Below are 19,075 nucleotides of genomic sequence, written 5' to 3' on the forward strand. Positions count from 1 at the left end.
CTTCTCAGTCGTAAAAGACACCTAACTGAACAGTGAGATCAACTAAGCTCATGTCCTCCGCCGTAAGAGTTGCTTCGAGAGCGCAGCCTGCCGAGCAAGCTTTGATAATTTTCCATGGGCTGGGCGATACAGGAAGTGGCTGGTCCTTCCTTGCTGACTTTCTCCAGAGAGATCCCGCATTCAGTCGTACCAGGTTCGTCTTCCCCAATGCTCCTAGCATCCCTATCACCGCCAATGGCGGTATGAAGATGCCAGCATGGTTCGATATTCTAGAATGGACCCTATCTCCTACGAAGGCGGACACCGAAGGTGTGTTCAGGTCGCTAGATGTGATCCAAAGGTGTGTTCAAGAGCAGATCGATTCGGGCATCAAGCCGGAAAATATTATCGTCGGGGGCTTTTCTCAAGGTGCTGCCATCTCCCTGGCCGCCACGATGACTCTTCCCATGAAGGTTGGAGCTTTTGTCTCTTTGTCTGGTTTCTGTTGTACTTCGAAGGATGCCTTCAACCACACTTCCAGCAAGAACCTCGCCACCCCAGTATTTCACGGACATGGCGACCAAGATCCAATCGTGCCACTGAAGAATGGTCAAATTGCTAGGGACTTCTACACCAGGGATTGCGGGCTTACAAACTACACTTTCAAGGTATATCCGGGCCTGGAACACTCTACGTCTCCAGAAGAGATGGTCGATCTCATTGCATTCATCAAGAAGGTGTTCAGGCTGTAGAATGCGGCACTCCAAGAGCATATAGACTGACTCGAAGGCCTTATAGATGGCTCATCTCATCATCATGTGATCGAAGCTTATTATACATATCTAGCTTGTAGCTATGTTGACGGTAGTTAAGCACACCAAGAGGTAGAAGAATAAAGAGCTGGCGGTCCTGAGCTCGATATCACTCTAGCTTGAATATGTCGCTGCCTCTGAAGCCGCTGACCATTGACTCGAGTAGCAAGCAATTGGATTCGAAACAGAAGAAATTTCACGCCAGCGTCGTGCGAGCACTGGAGCACTTTGATTCCGTTACTGAGTGGGCAGATTATATTGCTAGTCTGGGAAAGCTGCTGAAGGCATTGCAGAGCTGGTCTCCTCAGTTCCAGAATGTCAAGTATTTTGTGCCGTCTCCGTACCAGGTCAGTAGACGGCTGGCGTCTTCGTTGTCGCCCAATCTACCAGCTGGGGTTCACCAGAAGACTTTGGAAGTATATACTTTCATCTTTGAGAAGATCGGACGGGAGACTTTGGCGGCGGAATGCAACATATGGATTCCAGGCATTTTGCCGTTGATGTCATATGCGTCGATGTCGGTAAAATCGCATCTAATCGACCTGTATGATAACTATCTCCTTCAGTTGCCCTCTTCCACATTGAAACTGCTGGTTAGGCCGCTATTGGCGAGCCTTTTGCCTGGGATTGATGACGAGAGCAGTGAATTTCAGCCCCTTACGATAAGACTGTTGGAAACACTACAAGAGAATTTGGCAGAAAACTCTCTGTTTTGGCAAACTTGCTTTCTCGTCATGATTACCAGCCAAGAGCGACGGTTAGGCGGGTTGGTGTGGTTAACCAAAAAATTCCCTTCTATGAACTCTGTTCCGCATTTGGTCTCTCAGAAGTCCCAACAGATGGGCTCGGGACAAGAGGATGAAAGGCGTCAGGACGCTAAGGCTCTGCGGAACGACGCGCTTTCTTTGCTGCTGCCTGAAGCGAAGGATCTTCTTTCACCGGACCCTGGGCTGCTTATCAGATGCCTTGCCTGTTGTTTGGATAACGAAAATGACTTGTTAATAAAAAGAGGGATATGGGATTTAATGGTTCAAAGATTACACCTCGATTCACCGGTGCTGAGCACCCTCGTGACCCAGGCGGATAAGCAGTTACTGTTGATGAGCTGCTGCAAGACTACTCTAGCAAAGGACATGTCTTTGAATAGACGACTTTGGAACTGGCTGGTGGGCCCAACCGCCGCAGCTTTAGCAAACAACGCCAATAGCATTGAGTTGGAGCTGAAGAAGACAGAACAGGGGGGTAAGAATAGCTGTGAGTACTTTCTCGAAAATGGTTTGCAATCATTGACATTGGGTCTCAAGGAGATGCTCAAAGAAGAGCAGTCTGTGATGAACGTGTTTAGCATATGTCTAGCAGTGATGGACAGATGGGAAGTAGGATCGTTGGTGATTCCTGAAATGTTCATCCCATTATTGACCACTGCTCAAAAATATCAGATGAACGAGCGTATCCTCAAAATAGCAAATTCTTTCTTTGACGCTGTCGAAACCAATATTATATGGGGCAGAATCTTCCAATATATCAGAGAGAGCGGGGATCTAGGGTTTCCTCGATTCGTCCTGAACACTTTCAACATTACTTCAGATGAAGAAATCATCGTACGACACCTACCACTTATATTATTGGCCATGCTTTGCGTCGAGTATCGTGATGATCATGCCAGCAACATAGAACGTTTAGTTTTGTGCCAGCAATTAGCAAATAGAATTCCAGAGCGTGCATTTTTACCCTTGGAAACTTCTAGATCAAGCATGGATGAACAGAATAGCGAGAATATCATAGATCAGATAGCTGAATTCTATTCCCGCGCGTCCGACCCGATGGTTTCCCAAGAGACGGAACGCGCGAATGAAATCGTGCCGCCATTTCCTACTCATCGATTGACCTTGCTCATAATTGACCATTCATACAAGCTATTACTAAGAAACTTGGAAAAGCAAGACAATGTAGATGAAGCTGCATCGGTATATGTGACAATATTCAAGAAAATCCCTAGTGGGCAGAAAAATATTAACCCCGTTGAACAGATTGAAGAAGCCGATAAGCAAATGGTTGATCTTATGTTTACTCTTTGCAAAAAAAACGCACATCACAATTCCATCTCCGGAATCATCAAGGCCTTCAGCAGTTATTTATGTTTGAAAATACCTCTGGAGGAGTCATGTCGATTATTGCACTCAATAGTCGGCTCTTTGTGGAGCCTTCTGGTGGAGCCAAAAACGCAATTGAAGGCACTTAGATCATTAGAGTTACTGGAAAGCAGTTCATGTTACTCTTACCTTGAGGGAGCACTCTCACAGGCATTCATGGAAGAACAGGACATTTCGAGATCCCTTGTTGTCCTTGAGTTGCTCTGGAACCACCTAGATCCTAGTTCTAAAATAATAAGCAGGCCTTTGGAGCTAATGACAGATGAGCTCTTCACTGAAGAAAACCCAAACTATCTCAGCGTTTCTAAATGGGTTCTTTCAGTCGTGAATTCTGGAACATCCAACAGATTATTTTACATGCTTACTGACAAACTATTGCAGGCGGAGTTTCTAAACAGAGATATGCTCGAAGAACTGGATGATCTCGACATGTTCACATATAGACTGCGATCGCTCACCAGTGTCTTGAAGACTAACAATGGAATTGTGATTCGCAATTTCGCAACAGAGCTGACCTCCATTTCATCACTAGCAATCTGGGCCAACGCTGATATATCGACGTACAAAAGCCTTGTTCTCACTATTATTCTGCGGTTTCTCGAAATAAAGAATAATAACGATGCCAAAAGTATCCGAAGTGCTTTGATTTTATTAGAATGCATACTAGATGGCACAGAGCGAAATTTCAAAGATATCGTTATTGTTTTGCTGCAAATGTCCTTGAAGTACATTGCACAAGGAGGACTCGAGTGTGAACTCATCGCTGTCTCTCTACTTAATATAGTAACGAAGGCTTTGAAGTTGTCCCACGAAAATGGTATTAAGCTGGACATTTTCGATGACAATAGCACACATCTCAAATATGTGGATTACCTTGTTACCAGTATCGCAACCATGGAAGGACCGCTGATATTAGCATCTTACTTTGGGCTTCTGTCCGAGAGTGTGACATATTTTCAAACCGCCATGTTTCGAATGATACTACCGCTCAGCGCATCAATTGTACAGTGCGTCGATCGACTATTCAAAAAAGAAGTAGAACAAGGCGGTTTCTACCAATCGATAGCTCTTCTGCTGACTGGTCTCGAAGAGCTACTGGAGGTATCCCACAGCTATCTCGCCACAAAGGAGAAAGAGGGATATTCTGCCTCGTCTGGTTCGAAAGGTGATTTCCTTCAATCCGTTGTATCCAATGTGTTTTCATCCGATACTTCTGCAAATGAGGTAGAAATACAAGGAGAAAGAGATGTGGTTCTTCAATCTTTTAAGCAGGTCATAAATTGCTGCTGTGACATATGGTTCTGGGCTCATGAGCTTGCCGTTACTGGAGAAGAAGATACTAGCGATCAAATGAACCACCATTCATTCAAGTTCAAATTTATCGCAAAGAAAACACTGGAAAAGCTATTCAGTCTTGAGCCTCTACAGGTTATGGAAACCTTGTTACTGGTTCCTGATGAACAGATCTTGACGCTGATACATGTTCTGGACGGTAATAGACCTGCTTTAACATTACCATATCTTTTCCTTAGCGTTGTCCACAGAAAAAATAAAAACTCATACGTTAGATTCTCAATAAGTGGAACAACTGGCAGCACGTCTGTCAACAAAGGTCTACGCTTAGAATCATCAGCGAATTCCCAACTTGACACTGAAAGCCTGATGAGATTTGTGATTCGTTACACGCGCTCCCTTGAAAATGCAGCTATTGAAGACTTTTACAATGACTTTCTGCAGTTTATCAGAGAAATATCTACAAATTGCGTCCTTTATGAAGCCATATCGAAATCTGTTCTTTTATTCATGACTGTTGTGTCTGATAAGCTGCGGAAATCCAAGTTTGGGGAAGATAAAAAGGTGCGGAGAGAGCTTTCCGATATTTTTATCAAATTCTTACCCAATGCCCTGACCGAAAGTCCTTTTGATTATACAGACCCAAAGCAATCATTCGATGATCTTTCATTTCTCGTCTCTCATTTGCAACACGTTGTCAACGACGAAGTTGGAGGTGACAAATTCAACAATGCTATTTCAGTAGTTGTGTCTCAATGTGTTGCCCCATACTTCAAGGCCAAAAGTATCGCGGTTCCGGAACATGTTTTGAACTTAATGGTGGCGATAGCGAAGGTTGGTAGTCGAGTGAAAAACTGGAAAACTTTGATCAATGACTTCTATTTCGACAATAGGAAATTGCCACTGCTCTCGACCAACAAGCTGTGGGATCGAATCATTTACCAATGGTCACGGTACCCAGACAATAAAACGAAGGTTTTGAGCGAGATGCTGGCGACAATTGATTCCAAGATGGCGGGCATAGCACCTGCTTTGATGCCATTTAATACTCGCAGCGACTCGGAGATTGAATCGAAATGCCAAAATCTGGTGAGGATCGCGCATCTATTGATGATTTCGCCCTCGGATAGTTATCTAATCAGTTTTCAGACACTGATTTCATCCACATGCCAATATCTTCTGTCTAGCGATTCCACCTTAAAAGAGAAAGCTTGGATATTACTCAGAGTCTTGCTACTGAAGTTTAACAGCCAGCACTTCCTTGAGTATTGGTCCCTAATCACATACTGTCTACAAACAAATTTACAAGAATTCTGTGAGACTTTACAAATACAGGCCGAAATTCATTCAGGAGCTGTATTCCAAGCATGTAAGACTTTGGACCTTCTACTGGCCCTGAACTGCGAAGGTTTTAGCAGCACAAACGAATGGCTGTTTATCATTGATACTATAAACTGTATCTACAAGAGCTATCCTTATGTGGCTCTGGTCGATAAGGTTTACGAGTCTAGAGGGTTTGAATCTAGCAGTTTAGATGACGTTGAGCTGGTCGATCGATCTGAGTTGACTATACCTATGTTAAAAGGCGTGCATTCCATTCACAGTTACATACAACTGAGATATTTCCTCCAGAACCTAAGCTACACGCATTATGAGTACATTTATGGACTGCAAACGCTCGATTTGACTGGCTGCGATGACGACTTAAGCATAGATATTTTCACATAAGTTTTAAGAATGATTGGCGGTCTTTCTACTGAATCTGTAGACGCTAAGGACCTCCCATCCTGCTTTCCTATGGATAATGAGCTCCACATCCCAACTGTATGTCGCTTTCATCCTGTTTGCGACTTCCTCTGGACGATTTCTGGCGCAGAACAAGATATATGCCACGCCCTTCTTGGACAGGACTGTCTCAAGCTGCAGAAGCAGCTTTTCGGTAATCACCATGCCATTTTCACCACCCAGCAGAGCCAGATCAAGCCATGTCGAGTGGTCATCTGCAGCGTTCGGAATCTCTGGCACATGCTCAGCCGGAACGTAGGGAGGATTGAACACTAGCAGGTCTACTTCTCTCGGCTTCAAACAGGACGCCAGGTCACATTGGACAGCATCCAGATACGTTCCGTGGCATTTGTTACGCCTTACCGTGTCGTCTGTAGCTTCAAGAGCCCAAGGACTGATATCGACAGCGAAGTACATTGAGCTACCTCTTGCCGGTATGCCATTTTGCATCATAAACGTAGTAACTATGCCAGATCCGGGTCCCAGTTCACATACAACCGACAGCCCATCTCGGAATCTCGACGCTAAGTACTCTTGCTCATGCTCCAGGCAGTCTAGCAGCAGAAAGCTATCTTCAGAGGGCTCATAAACCGTCTCATAATCGCATTTCACGTAGGGCGTCGGTAGCATAATCGATCCTGTCTCGCATTCCCACCATTAGTGACCAGTCGGAAGCGATGACTTCGTAAGTCTCTTGCTTAGTACGCCTTACATCTTGAAGATGGAAAGGCATCAGATAGCCACTCAACTGAAGGTAGAGACCCCATAGAAATGATCATCAAGGTAAAGACCCTGACCGGTAAAGAGATCGCTGTTGAGCTGAAAAGTGAAGATCCAGTTTACCATATAAAGGAGCTCTTAGAAGAGAAGGAAGGTATTCCGCCATCGCAGCAGAGACTGATCTTCCAGGGCAAGCAAATGTATGTTCCAGCATAAGCTTTAGGGTGCTGAAGCCGATCTTACTAACGATTCCTTGTGATGAAGAGACGACCAGCAAACGATCGGAGCGGCCAAGCTGCTCGACGGCATGGTTCTGCACCTGGTTCTGACGTTACGAGGTGGCCATTGAGCTGCTTTTCTAGACTTTCAGGGACATCTCAAGAGTGTTGCCCAGCGTTTGCGTCCGAAGACAATACACATGCAAGAGCTGATTACGAGCTGCCAGCTGGGAACTCCATTGGGACCTTTAAGCAGCTGCAAGGCTTGGATTCTTATACTTTTCATATATAGTCTCTGTCGTTTCAGTAGAGTTGGCTTTGTAAGACTGAAGTCTTTGATGCTTGAAGACCATCACTTAGCTTACATCTCAAGGAAGGCAAAGAAGGGTGAGACTGAGGTGTAAAGCCATGGAGGATGAGGCTGTGGAGCAGATTTCAGCAGAGCAGATTCTGAAGGAGGTTTATGAGAAGAGAAAGATTGTCAAGCCCAGTACCAAGGTCGATATCCTCGACTTGGAGGAACTGCACGAATACCAGCGGAGGAAAAGAAGCGAATATGAGACGTATTTGAAGCGTAATCGGTTGGACATGGGCCAGTGGATCCGGTATGCCCAGTTTGAAATAGAACAGCACGATATCCGACGCGCCAGGTCGGTATTCGAGAGAGGACTGCTCGTTGATGGTGGTTATGTCCCGCTCTGGGTCAGATATATCGATGCAGAGGTGAAGCTCAAGTTCATTAACCATGCGAGAAACCTGCTTGATAGGGCTGTTAACCTCCTTCCGCGCGTGGACAAGTTCTGGTACAAGTATCTATTGATGGAAGAGTCGCTGGGGAACTTCGACATAGTACGATCATTGTTCACAAAGTGGATATCGCTGGAACCCAACGCAAATGCCTGGGATAGCTTTGTTGACTTTGAAATGCGGCAGGAGAGATGGGAAAATGCGAGGGAAGTGTTCGCACGATACGTCTTGGTTCATCCTTCGGCTGCTACGTGGTTAAAATGGGTGCGTTTCGAGACTACGCATGGTGATGTCAATTCTGTCAGGAAAGTTTATGAGTTGGCTGTGGATACCTTGCTTTCGTTCCAAATCTACGAACGAACGGATGAACTGATCGAACTCGTTATCTCTTTTGCGACCTGGGAATCGTCTGAGCGAGAGTTTGAACGTGCTAGATCACTATACGCAATCTCCATCCAAAAATGGCCACAAAGCCAGGCTCTTAAGGATAGTATGCTGAATTTCGAGAAAACGTTTGGCAGTTTTACGTCTGCAGAAGAAAACGTCATTGTCAAGAGAAGGAGACGTTATGAAGACCGTTTGCGGGAAAATCCAAGGGATTTCGATACATGGTGGTTGTACTTGAATATTATTGAGGAGCATTTCAGAAGTGAGTTGTCAAACAGCCTCGAGAAATCAGTCCATGCTAATGAGCCACAGACTTTGAGTAAAAATATAGGTTGGAAACAATATATCCTGCTATGGATGAGGTTACTGCTATTTTCTGAACTAGAAGTCTGCGATATAGAGCGCACAAGAATGCTTTATAAGAGGCTAATCGATAATGTGATTCCGCATAAGCATTTTACGTTCTCTAAAATATGGCTAATGTACGCCGAATTCGAAATCAGACAAGGGGATGTAAGCAAAGCTAGGAAAATATTGGGCAGGTCAATAGGCATGTGTCCCAAGCCTAAGACTTTCAAAAGATATATCGAGCTCGAAATAAAGCTGAAACAGTTCGACAGAGTACGAAAGCTTTACGAAAAATATTTGGAGTTTGACTCATCCAATGTGAGTACTTGGATCAGCTACGCAGAATTAGAGGAGAACTTGGGAGATGAACAAAGATGCAGAGCTATTTATGATCTGGCAATCAGCAAAAGCGCTGAATTAGATCTTTCCCAAAGATCAAGGCAGACTTTAATGCAGCGAGCGATTGCATTTGAAACGGACGAACAAGAATTTACAATAGCCCGTAACCTCCATGAACGTTATGTCGAGCTTGATGGAGACTCACCAGCGACCTGGATTAATTATGCACATTACGAAAGTTCAGTCCCATCTGATGAGCAACTTACTTCTCTTCAAGAGGCCGCAGAACAGGGAGATGAAGATGTCGAGTTCAAGCCTGCCGCTGAGAATTATTCACGTTCAAGAAAAGTATTTGAAAGAGCTCTTAAGCACTTCAAACAAAAGGGCAACCACGAAGGTAGAATCGCAATTTTGGAAGCCTACAAAGACTTCGAAGACATTAACGGAACGGTGGAAGAACACGAAGCGGTGTTGAAGCGAATGCCACAGGTTACGACAAGACTAACCGCTGATGGCATCGAGAAAAAGATCTACGTTTTTCCAGAAGATGAAAATGGTAAGGAGAAGGCTCCAAATGTCTCCAAACTTCTCGCGTTTGCAAAGAAGTGGGATGAGGCACAACGGTGAGCGCAGAGAACTGACGGTGAACCAATGCTCTCAGATGATTAGTATTTCCAAAAACATCAAAAAATTTTGAATACATACTATTTCTTGCCCGGTCCTGATTTAGTTCACAACCCTGGGGGTCCTTCTATGCCATTGTTAAGCCGAGATCCAGCTTCATTTCCCCCAAAGCCTGGAAGTCCAGGAGGACCACTCAATCCCGGAACGGTCGGTAGCGATTCTAGCCCAGGAAGTCCGCCGGAAGGCGAGGCGTCCATCCCAGGTGGCATCCGCCCAATGTCAGACTTGTCAGATGAAGCCGCAGGCAGCGAGGACGACGACATGCCTGGAATTCCCCAATCAACCCCTGCTGATTCAGTTGTGTTCAGTCCCGGTGGGCTCAAAACGGAATCCACTTTCTCCATTGGATAATCGTAAGACTTCTGTGTGGTATGAGGAGCACTGTACGCCGTCTCCGGCTCGTGAGTTCCACGAGCTTGACGCGATCGGTAACTGCTGACGCCAACCTGCTGCTGGTAGTCGTTTCGAAGACCCTGCTCTTGCCAGGCCGCAGCATATCTCGGATTGCCAGGGTATCCGCCATATCTTGACTCCTGAACCGGCTGAGGCTGTACCGTCATTATGCAATCTATCGTGGCATGGCCATGCTGTCCACATCTTCTGCAAGTAATTTTCTGTGCAAAGGTTTCTTTGTTAGGACATTCATATCTCTTGTGTCCCTGTAGTCCACAGATGGGGCAGGGCCTGTTATCTTCTCTTAAAGTACCATTCAACTCCGCGAGTTCTCTCAATTGTCCCCTCTTTAAGTCGTTCTGTCCCTCAGGCGATGTAACAGCTTTGCAAATGATGCTTTCACACCCTTTGATGCCTCTTTGAATTTTATCCTCGGAGTCTGCTATAATGAGACAGTGCAACGGGTCAGAGAAGTTCATTGCGCCTCTTGGGAGATCGTTCGCGTTTTTTCCCTCCTTCACAGATCCGCGACCTCTGATGGCGATCTTGCAACCCGATTCCTCTTGCAGTTTCTTGAGGGTGTTGCCACGAGGCCCCAACAGCAAGCCTACAAAGTTTATTTCAGGGTACGCCTCAGTCGGTATGTAATACTTGTCCTGAAATTTGACTGGTCTCTTGTACCCTTCCGGAGCCACAAAGTGCGGTATCATTTTAAGTGCTATTTCGACCAACCTGTGTCTCTCCTCCTCTAACTTCCTCTTGTAACGTTGTTCACGGGTGTTAATCCTCTTGCCTCTAGCATCGTAAGCTGGCGGTGGCGAAGGCGATCTATTTCTCCTACTTGGAGGTTCAAAATTATTGGAACGCAGTGTGGCAGTTATTTCCTGAATTCGAAACATTGTCTGGTATGCGGTCATTTGCTCTAGAGTAAGCGATCCATTAATCTTAACCGGAAGCGGGTTGTAACCCTCAAAGCCTCTTTCTTCCCGCCGCTTTTCCCAGAGACTTTCATTCGCGTAATTCAGCTGTCGACCACGGGTCGTATTCTGATCAGACATCCGGCTTTCTGAGGTCTCTACCATATTATGATAGCATTTGATGTGTAGTCTAGCTCATCTCTAGTATAGATCGATTTGCAAGCCCTTCGTCATCCGTGACATTAATACTATAATAAGCTATATAGTATTATAGATATAGTCAAACTGAAGTGTGTCACCATGTTATTTAGGTCTGTGCATTCTCATCTTTTGGTAGGAGCATAGTGAATATCATATCTTTGCCAGCATCTCCGTGATAGCATTCTTGACGCTGTAAAATAGCTCGGATGGGCTACCGTCGACAATCGTCTCGCTGTCACTGATTTTACGGACTGCGACCTGCCCATCGACTACCAAAGTACCTTCTCCCTTGAACTCGGCTCGATGGTGCTGGTCTGTGAGCCTCCTTTTCAGATCGGCGAGCCGAATGTCACCGATGGATAGGGAACCACCGGTATGAGCTTTGAAGGAGGATTGCAGCGGTTTTAGTATCAGTTTAGTCCTGGAATTTTGGTTGCGCTTGCTTTGGGGCTTCGTAACTTCAGCTTTGTTCGCTTGTACTTTTTCCTTGACCAGTCGTCCTATTACGTGCGCCACCGTGTAGTTGTCACCGATTCTCTGCCACTTCAATAACGAGTCGAGCTCGGGATCCACGGATATGTCTATGGATTTGATGGAGGTAACGAATTCTATGGGCTTGTTCAGTGGCATCTCAATGACATCAACGTCTCTTTTCTGTAAAGTGGCGACAGACTGAGCATTTTGAGCTTCTTGAGGACCCAAAAGTAGTGCCTTCCTGGGCTTTAACGCAGGTAGGATCACGGACGTAGACCTCTGGTCGGCTAGACTTTCGAGGTTGATGAAAATCAGTGAGCATTTAACCGTGACTGTGGTTGTTGACTCAGTACGGTTTACAGGGTTCTGCAGTGGGTTTAGATAATCGATGTTGTCGAACGATTCGGCACCACTTTTACCTCTTGCTCTCTTGGTTTCTCTGCGGGGCTTTTTCAGAGGTTCTCGACGTTCCTCAGAAAGATCGTATGGATCCTCATCTTCTTCGAGTCCTTCAATTGCAGAGTCGTTTTTACCGTTCAAGTTACTGTCGTCGCTTGAAAATAGAGAAGTAAAGTCGACAAAGGTGCCGTAGTCATCAGTCTTTATCCTGGCTGGCTGGAAGGGGAACATTTGATGTTTCGGATGAGAGCCTGGTTGAACAACGAAATCAACGGGAATTTCTACAGCGCTTTGAACAGCAGTGCTTGAGTCCTTCTCTTTCAGGATACTCAGCAGGTTATCTTCGTCTTCATCGTCCTCGTCATCAATGCCGACATTTTTACCTTGACTGTCTTCCATATTAAATCCTCCCATGGATTTTTCACCAAGCTTCGCTTCCTGCTGTAACGATGCTTCCAGCTCTTCCCGACTGCTTCGGCGCCTGATGACTTCATTGGAATATTCTTCCAGCTCGTTATCAGCCATAGGCTTCAATTGGACTGCTCTTAAACTCATCGACTCTGAAAAATTAAGGCATTTCCCTTCCTCAAATGCATGTTGCGCTCGAGCCAAATTCCAGCGCCGAAGCAGCACCGATATGGTTCTCACACCTTTGTCGCCGACTGACGTTAGAATTATTGTAGCTCTTTCCGCTTGACACAGCTTGGTGATTACCTCGTCAATCAGCAAATTTACTTGCGAGACGAAGCAAATTTTAGGCCCTGGATACTTGCTTAACTCTTCTGGTGTAACAACATGAAATCTGCCTCCCAAATCAAAGGGGGATCTGTTGTCTCTAGCTTCCCAGATTTTCAGTAATGATGCGGACAGCCATTCGAGCATTGACCTCGCATAAGTCAAAGCTCTTCCTCGAGAATATGATATTAGCAGCACCGGGACTTGCGTGTATAGCCTACTCCTCGAGCACTCGTAAAGAAAGTCATGGACTAGTACGAACAAATCTAAGAAGTTCCCGCCAATCTCAACAGGTATCATGGCAGAACCGTTGGAACTTAAAATACTTTTGAGAGAATCTTTGAACAGCTTGACACGTTTTCCATGAGGTTTCGGAGAACCGAACCGATCCAATTTAGTTATAAATGCTGACGGTCTCATCAAAGCCGACAAGGGCTTACCACCTTGATCCAGCAGTGATGAACTGTTCAGAATAGTACTTCTTGTATGATTCCAGCGAAGCGCGTAAACCAGTTTCTCGAAGTAGGTGCAGATACACCAGATAGAGCCACCTGGGCTCACTCCCGCGCTGTAGGCTACCAATGTGAGACCATCGTACTTAGATCGCAGATCTGCAAGCTGAGAGTATTTCAAAGCTTGTATGTGATCGAAAGCCTTTTCGACATCCCCAAGTTCGATGCGATTTGACTTGTATGGACCGATCAAGCCCCTGGCCACGTAGGATTCTATTGTAGTAACTCTGCCAAGGTTGGTTACAGGCAGCGTAGCGTAAACTTCGATCCTGGAGATGAAGTGTGCTAGGAAATTATAGTAAAGCGCAGCATAGGCTCCCAGAGATTCGACAGATGGCTGCGAGAGAAGGATTAAGTCAACTTCGGAAATCACGCCAGACCAATACTTCATGCTATCCTCGTAGGAAACATCTGGACTGCTCCAGCCAGGATCTATCAATATGGTGACATTGTCGAACCGCACTATCGTCCCAACAGACTCTCTGGAACCATCATCACAGCAGTTGACTGTATAGGTCATCTGAAGCAGCTAACACCGAGCAAGTACACTGATAAGTCGTTCTGAACCGTAAACCTTACCGTTAAGTTAAGCTTTATCGTCTTCAACTCACGGTAACTACTGGAACTTTGTAAGGAAAACGCTCTTATACATATAGCTGAAAGTGAAGAAAGCGGCCGTGGTATGGCTATTTCCCAGGTCTAATGTGCTTCTAGTTGTCGTTTTGAGTTTTGATGCGGTTTCCCAGCGAATTGATTGATCTTATTGTGTCTCAGGGCCTGGACAGTTGCAGAACTTCAATAGCCTGGTCCAACATCAGTCGCCATTATAGAGATTTGATTACAAAACAGCTGGGATTGATAGTCTTGGATGATGGTACGAAAGAGTCCGATGAAACAAAGTTGGTTCTCGATTATCAAGTTCTTATGGTTGAGGGGAACACTCTGCACTTCGAGACGGATCATCTAGAATACGAGAAATTGAAGCAGTTCGTCGTCAATTTCTCTAGACTACTAGTTGTGATTCACTCGGACAGAAGCTATAATGATGTTCTAGCCAGTATTCTAAACGATATTGCGCGGTTCAGTGCGGCTGGGACAAGTCTTTGCATAGTCTACAGCAACTCTCTTAACTTTCTGAGCAAGCTGTACTTCCGTGAGCTGTCATTGTATCAGGACAAGATCAGATTGTGTGAATTACATGTGCTAGGAAACGGGAAGGCTAGCGTGGATGAGGTTTGTGACTTGAACACGCTTTTTGAGAGAACGTATCTTTACAACCTCAAGAGCATATACTCGCTGGATGTACAGAGCAGCCAGCATCAGCTTATTTCCCAGGAGCCGCTTACAATCAAACAGCTAAATTTTGTGGCATACGATGAAGCATCATCGGGCTTCTTCTCCCAATGTCCCAACCTGAAGGCGATAGAGTCTATGAAATACCCCATAAAGTATCAAGATACGCTTTATCGGTTACCACGCTGTGATTCAATTACTTTGACGCACTATGTAAGTGGGTGCCACTACTCCGCGCTTGACGGCAGCGCCGTCGGTAAAGAGCTCACACTCGTACCATCTCTACGATCGGAAGATCCCCAATTCCATGGCCTCTACTTTCCCCGATTGAAATCACTCAAACTCAAGCTTAGTGATGCAGTGAGCCATTTGGTTCGATTTCACAATTGCAATTTCTCATCGCTAGATGAGCTCGCTTGTGGATCATGTACAATACCCTGGGATGATATGCTATCTGCTGGCTGGAGTCCAGGCGAACTCGCTGTTACTTTGACATCAGATGATCAGTTGCGCTGGTTGACATCATCACCGCCGGGCATTGACAGACTGAGAATACTAAATCCACAAACGCGGTTCATGGAATTTCCTGCATCGCGCATATTTGAGACGAGCAACTTGAACTTTAACACGATCTCGTTGGAGTTGAACATCATCTGGCAATGCTATCTGCTTCAAAAGCTTATACTGCCAAATCTAGAACCCAGAGAGTGCCTGATGATAACTCTTGATGAGAATGCTCTGTCGGAGTCTTTGGCTTCAAGCTCGGGCAAGGGACTCAACTTAGAATTGGAAGACGACTATATTGTCTTCAGGGTCCCTCCTTTGAGACATTTTCAACTCATCGAGATCAGTTCAAGAAATGCGGTTACTGAATCTTCTTGCGTGTCCAGGACATCTCCAGTTGATACAGCTTTAGCGTCGTCGCACGCTAAGATGAATAGTCTCTATTTCGACGCAGACGCAACCGGTGAGATCTGTTATGCAGTCTCGCCCTCAGAGTTCAGAAGGAATAGTCTTGCGGGTCTTACGAATGAATCCGCTAGAAGACAGAGCGCCATTGTCTTTCTCAATGGCTCTCGCACCCGAAGAGCCTCGTCGATAAGTTCCTCGAATTTTGATCCGGTGGTTCCGGCATCTAGCGATAATCCTTTTGACGGAGATACCGTAATTTTCGAGTTCTCAAAGTGCTCTCCAGCGGTCTTCACAACGAATTTAGACGCTTTGGAATCTTCATTATTCTCTTGGAAAAATCTAGAATCCAACCGCATTCCATTTTTGCGAGTCCTAGTTCGAGATCAAGATGTACATAATCAAGTCGGCGATTTTGATTCCATCATACCCATCCTCGTACCTCGCATTATTGAAGTTCTCAAATTTCCCTATGACATTAGGCTGCCGATGATGGTCATTGATAAATTTCAGGCAGTTGTCGATCTTACTAATCTTACTTTTGTTGTGACTGTTGAGCAGCGATTGAAACTCTCAACAGATATGCAGGCGTATCTGGGTTACAAGGGATGCAAAATACCTGTGCTTACAGATCAGCCAAACACGGGCTTGACGGTTTCAATTCTGCTATGCTTTGATGAAATTGAGTATGATATTGAAGTAAAAAATGGTTTTTAAGCCGTACCCTCGTTCATTATATAGTTATTTAGCCCTAAGATGACTGGTCGCCTGTGTTGCAGGCAACAAGCGCAACAGCTGAAATCGGTAACATTACATCTGGAATCTCCAGTTAGCTCATAGTCCAACAATTGACTCTACTGCACGCTGCATCATGTAGACTGCAACTTCGGTGATTCTATAGCGGACTGTGGTCTATCAGAAAGATTAGCTAGCTCACTGCCCTCTTTCGCAAGGTCAGTTTGCTCATTGCTATCTTTCGGTAATTGTTCATCGTTCCACTGAGCTTGGTCCTTCTGATGCTTTATAGGCAGTTCTGGCGTTTGTTGACCAGAATTTTGCGAATTTTCCATTTCTTCCTGTGTCAGATCAGTCGGGCCAATCTCGCTTTCATCCAATTTGCGCTGTTTGAGCGTAGCATGTTCATGTTCTGCCTCCTGCTCTCTTTTCCTTTTCAGTCTCTCCGAGCTGAACTTTCGTGCAGCCTCAAGTTTCCGCAAATGTGGCTCCTTCAATCGCTCCAGCATGATGTCAATGGCTTTTCTCTTCTTCAAATTGTTAGCAACGATCGGAGACATGCTAAACAAGCCATTTATACCGATCTCTTCGTTAACTTTGTTAAAATCAAAGAGATATTGCGACCTGAGGCGTCGCAAAGTTTGCCAGTCTTTGATGATATCTCTCGGGCGAGCCTGTTCTTCACTGGAGGTCAAGTTACTGCGCAAGTCTTCGAAGAAATCCTTAGCATTGTTGGGACATGTCTCTATCTGATCGAGTCCTGTCTTAATTTTCCAAACGTTATTGATGGATTTATTGCCAAGTGGCACAAATCCAAATTTCTTGAATGAATAATCTATACTGCGGCCCTCGATGGCCTCCTGAGGGATAACAAACGAATGAAAGCTTTTGAATCCATCCATCTTTGACTTCAAGAATTCCTCGTCCGCTTTCAGTACTTTCTCAATGATGGAGGCAAAGAGGGGATCTCTCTGGTGATAAAACTTGCTGATGTAGTTGTTCAGTATGTGATCACAAAGTGATATTGTCTTCTTGTGATTCGCTTCATTTAAGCTGTCGAACTTTATACTTCGCGAGGGTCTCTCTTTTTGATAACAACTCTTGTAATAGTTTTCGACATCGGATGAGGTGACTATTTGACGAATCAGGTTCATAGTGAAGCATATTTGAAGTATGAACTGTTTCCGGAAATAGTCATTTTCAGGTTCCATTATCTGATCATACAACATAGGTGGATGTGACATGGACATATCGAAAGGCGTAGGTTGAAGTAGAGAAGAGAGCGACACTTTCAAACCAACAAAGCCTGTCCAGTATGTTTGTCTTTCTCTGTTAAATTTCTCAGAAATGGCGATATAGTTTGGGACCCTGGATTCCGATAGCTCGAAATCCGGCGGAAAGTCATAGTTGAGTTTCTCATTAATGCTTGAAACGGTCTTGCGTGATATGTCGATTTTTTTGTGAAAATCCTCTTCAACCTCAAAGATTGCATCCAACAGGGCACTAAGCGTTTTATCTAAGTCGATCTTGAATTCTAGCGGTTTATAAATGAATTCCAAGGGATTTGAAATCAAATTGCTGTAAACATAGTTGAAGTCCGTGGCAAAGACATTTTCTGACGACGAATCTGACCTGGTACTGCTGTTTATAGTCTTATTCCAAGGGTTTCCAGAGCTCAATTTGGTCGAAAACATGGCGGACCTGTTGAAGTTGGACTCTTCGGATATCGGAAGAAGCTCAGACAGAAACTTTTCTAATTTGAACTTCATTTCGTAGTGAAGTGGTGTGTTCAGGTAGCTATTGTTCTGCACTGTTGTCAATAGTTCATTCCAATATCTCAACTTATCGTACAAGGGCTGCTTATAGCTGACTAAGTTGGACGTTCCAACAGGCACGACATCTATACTGTTGCACATCTTGAACCACTCGATACGAGACTCTGCGTATGGCCAGAACTCCAACAGCCCTCTTGGCCAGCTCAAACTATCTACAACCGAGGAAAAGAGCCCAAAATACGAATTAGACCACGTCGAAGGGTTTTGCCTATATTTCCGCGAATGAAAGCAAAAGTCAAGGACAACGGCTGCGACCAGGATGCCATTCCTCAGTGTCGCTTCGTCATGGTCACTCTCCAGAGTTAATGTATCAGATATCCCTCTCGTTGCCACCAGTAAAATAAAAGCGTCCAGGTTTGTCTCCGCAATCTCACCACTTTGAATTGCCGGCCATTTTAGCTGCACTACCTCGGCTGCGAATGAACTTTCCTCAAGAGGTTCGTCCAGTATATTGTCTGCTCGCCGAGCCAATTGCTTGAAAGATGGAAGGACAAAATCAACACATGTTTGGACAAGTGCTTCAAACTTCTCCATGAGCACAGAAACCTGGATATTCGCAACCTAATCCCTTCACTAAGCTTCCGTCCTAAGGATTGTAATCATACCTATCAGCATTCTTAGAAGAAACTTCACTTAGTACGTTGAAGGTGATGAGCTTAAAGCCCAGATAGCTTCTTGACCAGCTTGATCAGAGCTCAGCCCCCAGCAGATCTTGCTCGAGGTCGAGTAGCCGGTATCAGCCTTGCTGCCGGATGAGCATTCAGTGGCTTCCTCGCTAAACGCATCACATAATCGTCTCGTCGGACAGCAAGCGAGCGAACGTCCGCCAGCTGCAAGCTGGCAATTGGGTCTTGACATCCAACCGCTCTGGCGTCTTCTTGCCGCAGCAGTATAACGTTCCCAGCGAAGACGTAGTCGAAATGGCTGTTGTACATGATTCAGGCCGGCAATTTTACACCTCTGACAGTTTGCTGGCACCTCGTCGGGATCTTGCTGCTTCCCTGGGAGCAGTCAATCATAGTAATACCGGCAATAAGGATCTTTCTTGATCTTGCCCATTCATTGTAGATCCGAAACGTCTTGTTTGAGCCGGCAAAGGTGGCTCTGGCTTACGGCTCCGCCTGCCTTCCCTTCGTAGTCGAGCTCACAGCACATCGAAGCAGCTGGATCAGGCTAAGCTGAGCCATTCTGCTCCTTGGTTCCTCTG

The 19,075-nt window shown here is 45.3% G+C and overlaps 9 protein-coding genes across 9 annotated transcripts; 5 read left to right on the top strand and 4 right to left on the bottom strand.

Annotated features, from left to right (window-relative positions):
- Positions 1 to 50: 50 nt before the first annotated feature.
- Positions 51 to 731, top strand: TML25 (palmitoyl-(protein) hydrolase; the record flags this gene model as incomplete). Its single annotated transcript, XM_037282752.1, has 1 exon — positions 51 to 731. One exon carries the CDS (start codon positions 51 to 53, stop codon positions 729 to 731), a length of 681 nt encoding a protein of 226 aa, XP_037138647.1.
- Positions 732 to 916: 185 nt separating this feature from the next.
- Positions 917 to 5,965, top strand: DOP1 (Dop1p; the record flags this gene model as incomplete). The annotated part of the gene is made up of 1 exon (XM_037282753.1): positions 917 to 5,965. One exon carries the CDS (start codon positions 917 to 919, stop codon positions 5,963 to 5,965), a length of 5,049 nt encoding a protein of 1,682 aa, XP_037138648.1.
- Positions 5,966 to 5,968: 3 nt separating this feature from the next.
- MTQ2 (S-adenosylmethionine-dependent methyltransferase) lies at positions 5,969 to 6,652 on the bottom strand (the record flags this gene model as incomplete). Its single annotated transcript, XM_037282754.1, has 1 exon — positions 5,969 to 6,652. The coding sequence occupies one exon, from the start codon at positions 6,650 to 6,652 to the stop codon at positions 5,969 to 5,971; it is 684 nt and encodes a 227-aa protein (XP_037138649.1).
- A 141-nt stretch (positions 6,653 to 6,793) lies between these two features.
- RUB1 (NEDD8 family protein RUB1) lies at positions 6,794 to 7,091 on the top strand (the record flags this gene model as incomplete). The annotated part of the gene is made up of 2 exons (XM_037282755.1): positions 6,794 to 6,942; positions 7,007 to 7,091. 2 exons carry the CDS (start codon positions 6,794 to 6,796, stop codon positions 7,089 to 7,091), a joined length of 234 nt encoding a protein of 77 aa, XP_037138650.1.
- A 277-nt stretch (positions 7,092 to 7,368) lies between these two features.
- Positions 7,369 to 9,408, top strand: CLF1 (Clf1p; the record flags this gene model as incomplete). Its single annotated transcript, XM_037282756.1, has 1 exon — positions 7,369 to 9,408. One exon carries the CDS (start codon positions 7,369 to 7,371, stop codon positions 9,406 to 9,408), a length of 2,040 nt encoding a protein of 679 aa, XP_037138651.1.
- Positions 9,409 to 9,512: 104 nt separating this feature from the next.
- Positions 9,513 to 10,940, bottom strand: MSL5 (mRNA splicing protein MSL5; the record flags this gene model as incomplete). The annotated part of the gene is made up of 1 exon (XM_037282757.1): positions 9,513 to 10,940. One exon carries the CDS (start codon positions 10,938 to 10,940, stop codon positions 9,513 to 9,515), a length of 1,428 nt encoding a protein of 475 aa, XP_037138652.1.
- Positions 10,941 to 11,126: 186 nt separating this feature from the next.
- On the bottom strand, positions 11,127 to 13,616 carry CFT2 (cleavage polyadenylation factor subunit CFT2; the record flags this gene model as incomplete). The annotated part of the gene is made up of 1 exon (XM_037282758.1): positions 11,127 to 13,616. One exon carries the CDS (start codon positions 13,614 to 13,616, stop codon positions 11,127 to 11,129), a length of 2,490 nt encoding a protein of 829 aa, XP_037138653.1.
- Positions 13,617 to 13,828: 212 nt separating this feature from the next.
- Positions 13,829 to 16,015, top strand: HG536_0C01470 (uncharacterized protein; the record flags this gene model as incomplete). The annotated part of the gene is made up of 1 exon (XM_037282759.1): positions 13,829 to 16,015. The coding sequence occupies one exon, from the start codon at positions 13,829 to 13,831 to the stop codon at positions 16,013 to 16,015; it is 2,187 nt and encodes a 728-aa protein (XP_037138654.1).
- A 152-nt stretch (positions 16,016 to 16,167) lies between these two features.
- HPR1 (Hpr1p) lies at positions 16,168 to 18,402 on the bottom strand (the record flags this gene model as incomplete). Its single annotated transcript, XM_037282760.1, has 1 exon — positions 16,168 to 18,402. The coding sequence occupies one exon, from the start codon at positions 18,400 to 18,402 to the stop codon at positions 16,168 to 16,170; it is 2,235 nt and encodes a 744-aa protein (XP_037138655.1).
- Positions 18,403 to 19,075: the final 673 nt, after the last annotated feature.

This window comes from Torulaspora globosa, chromosome 3 (assembly GCF_014133895.1).
Source record: "Torulaspora globosa chromosome 3, complete sequence".
In the NCBI taxonomy this organism is placed as follows: Eukaryota; Fungi; Ascomycota; class Saccharomycetes; order Saccharomycetales; family Saccharomycetaceae; genus Torulaspora; species Torulaspora globosa.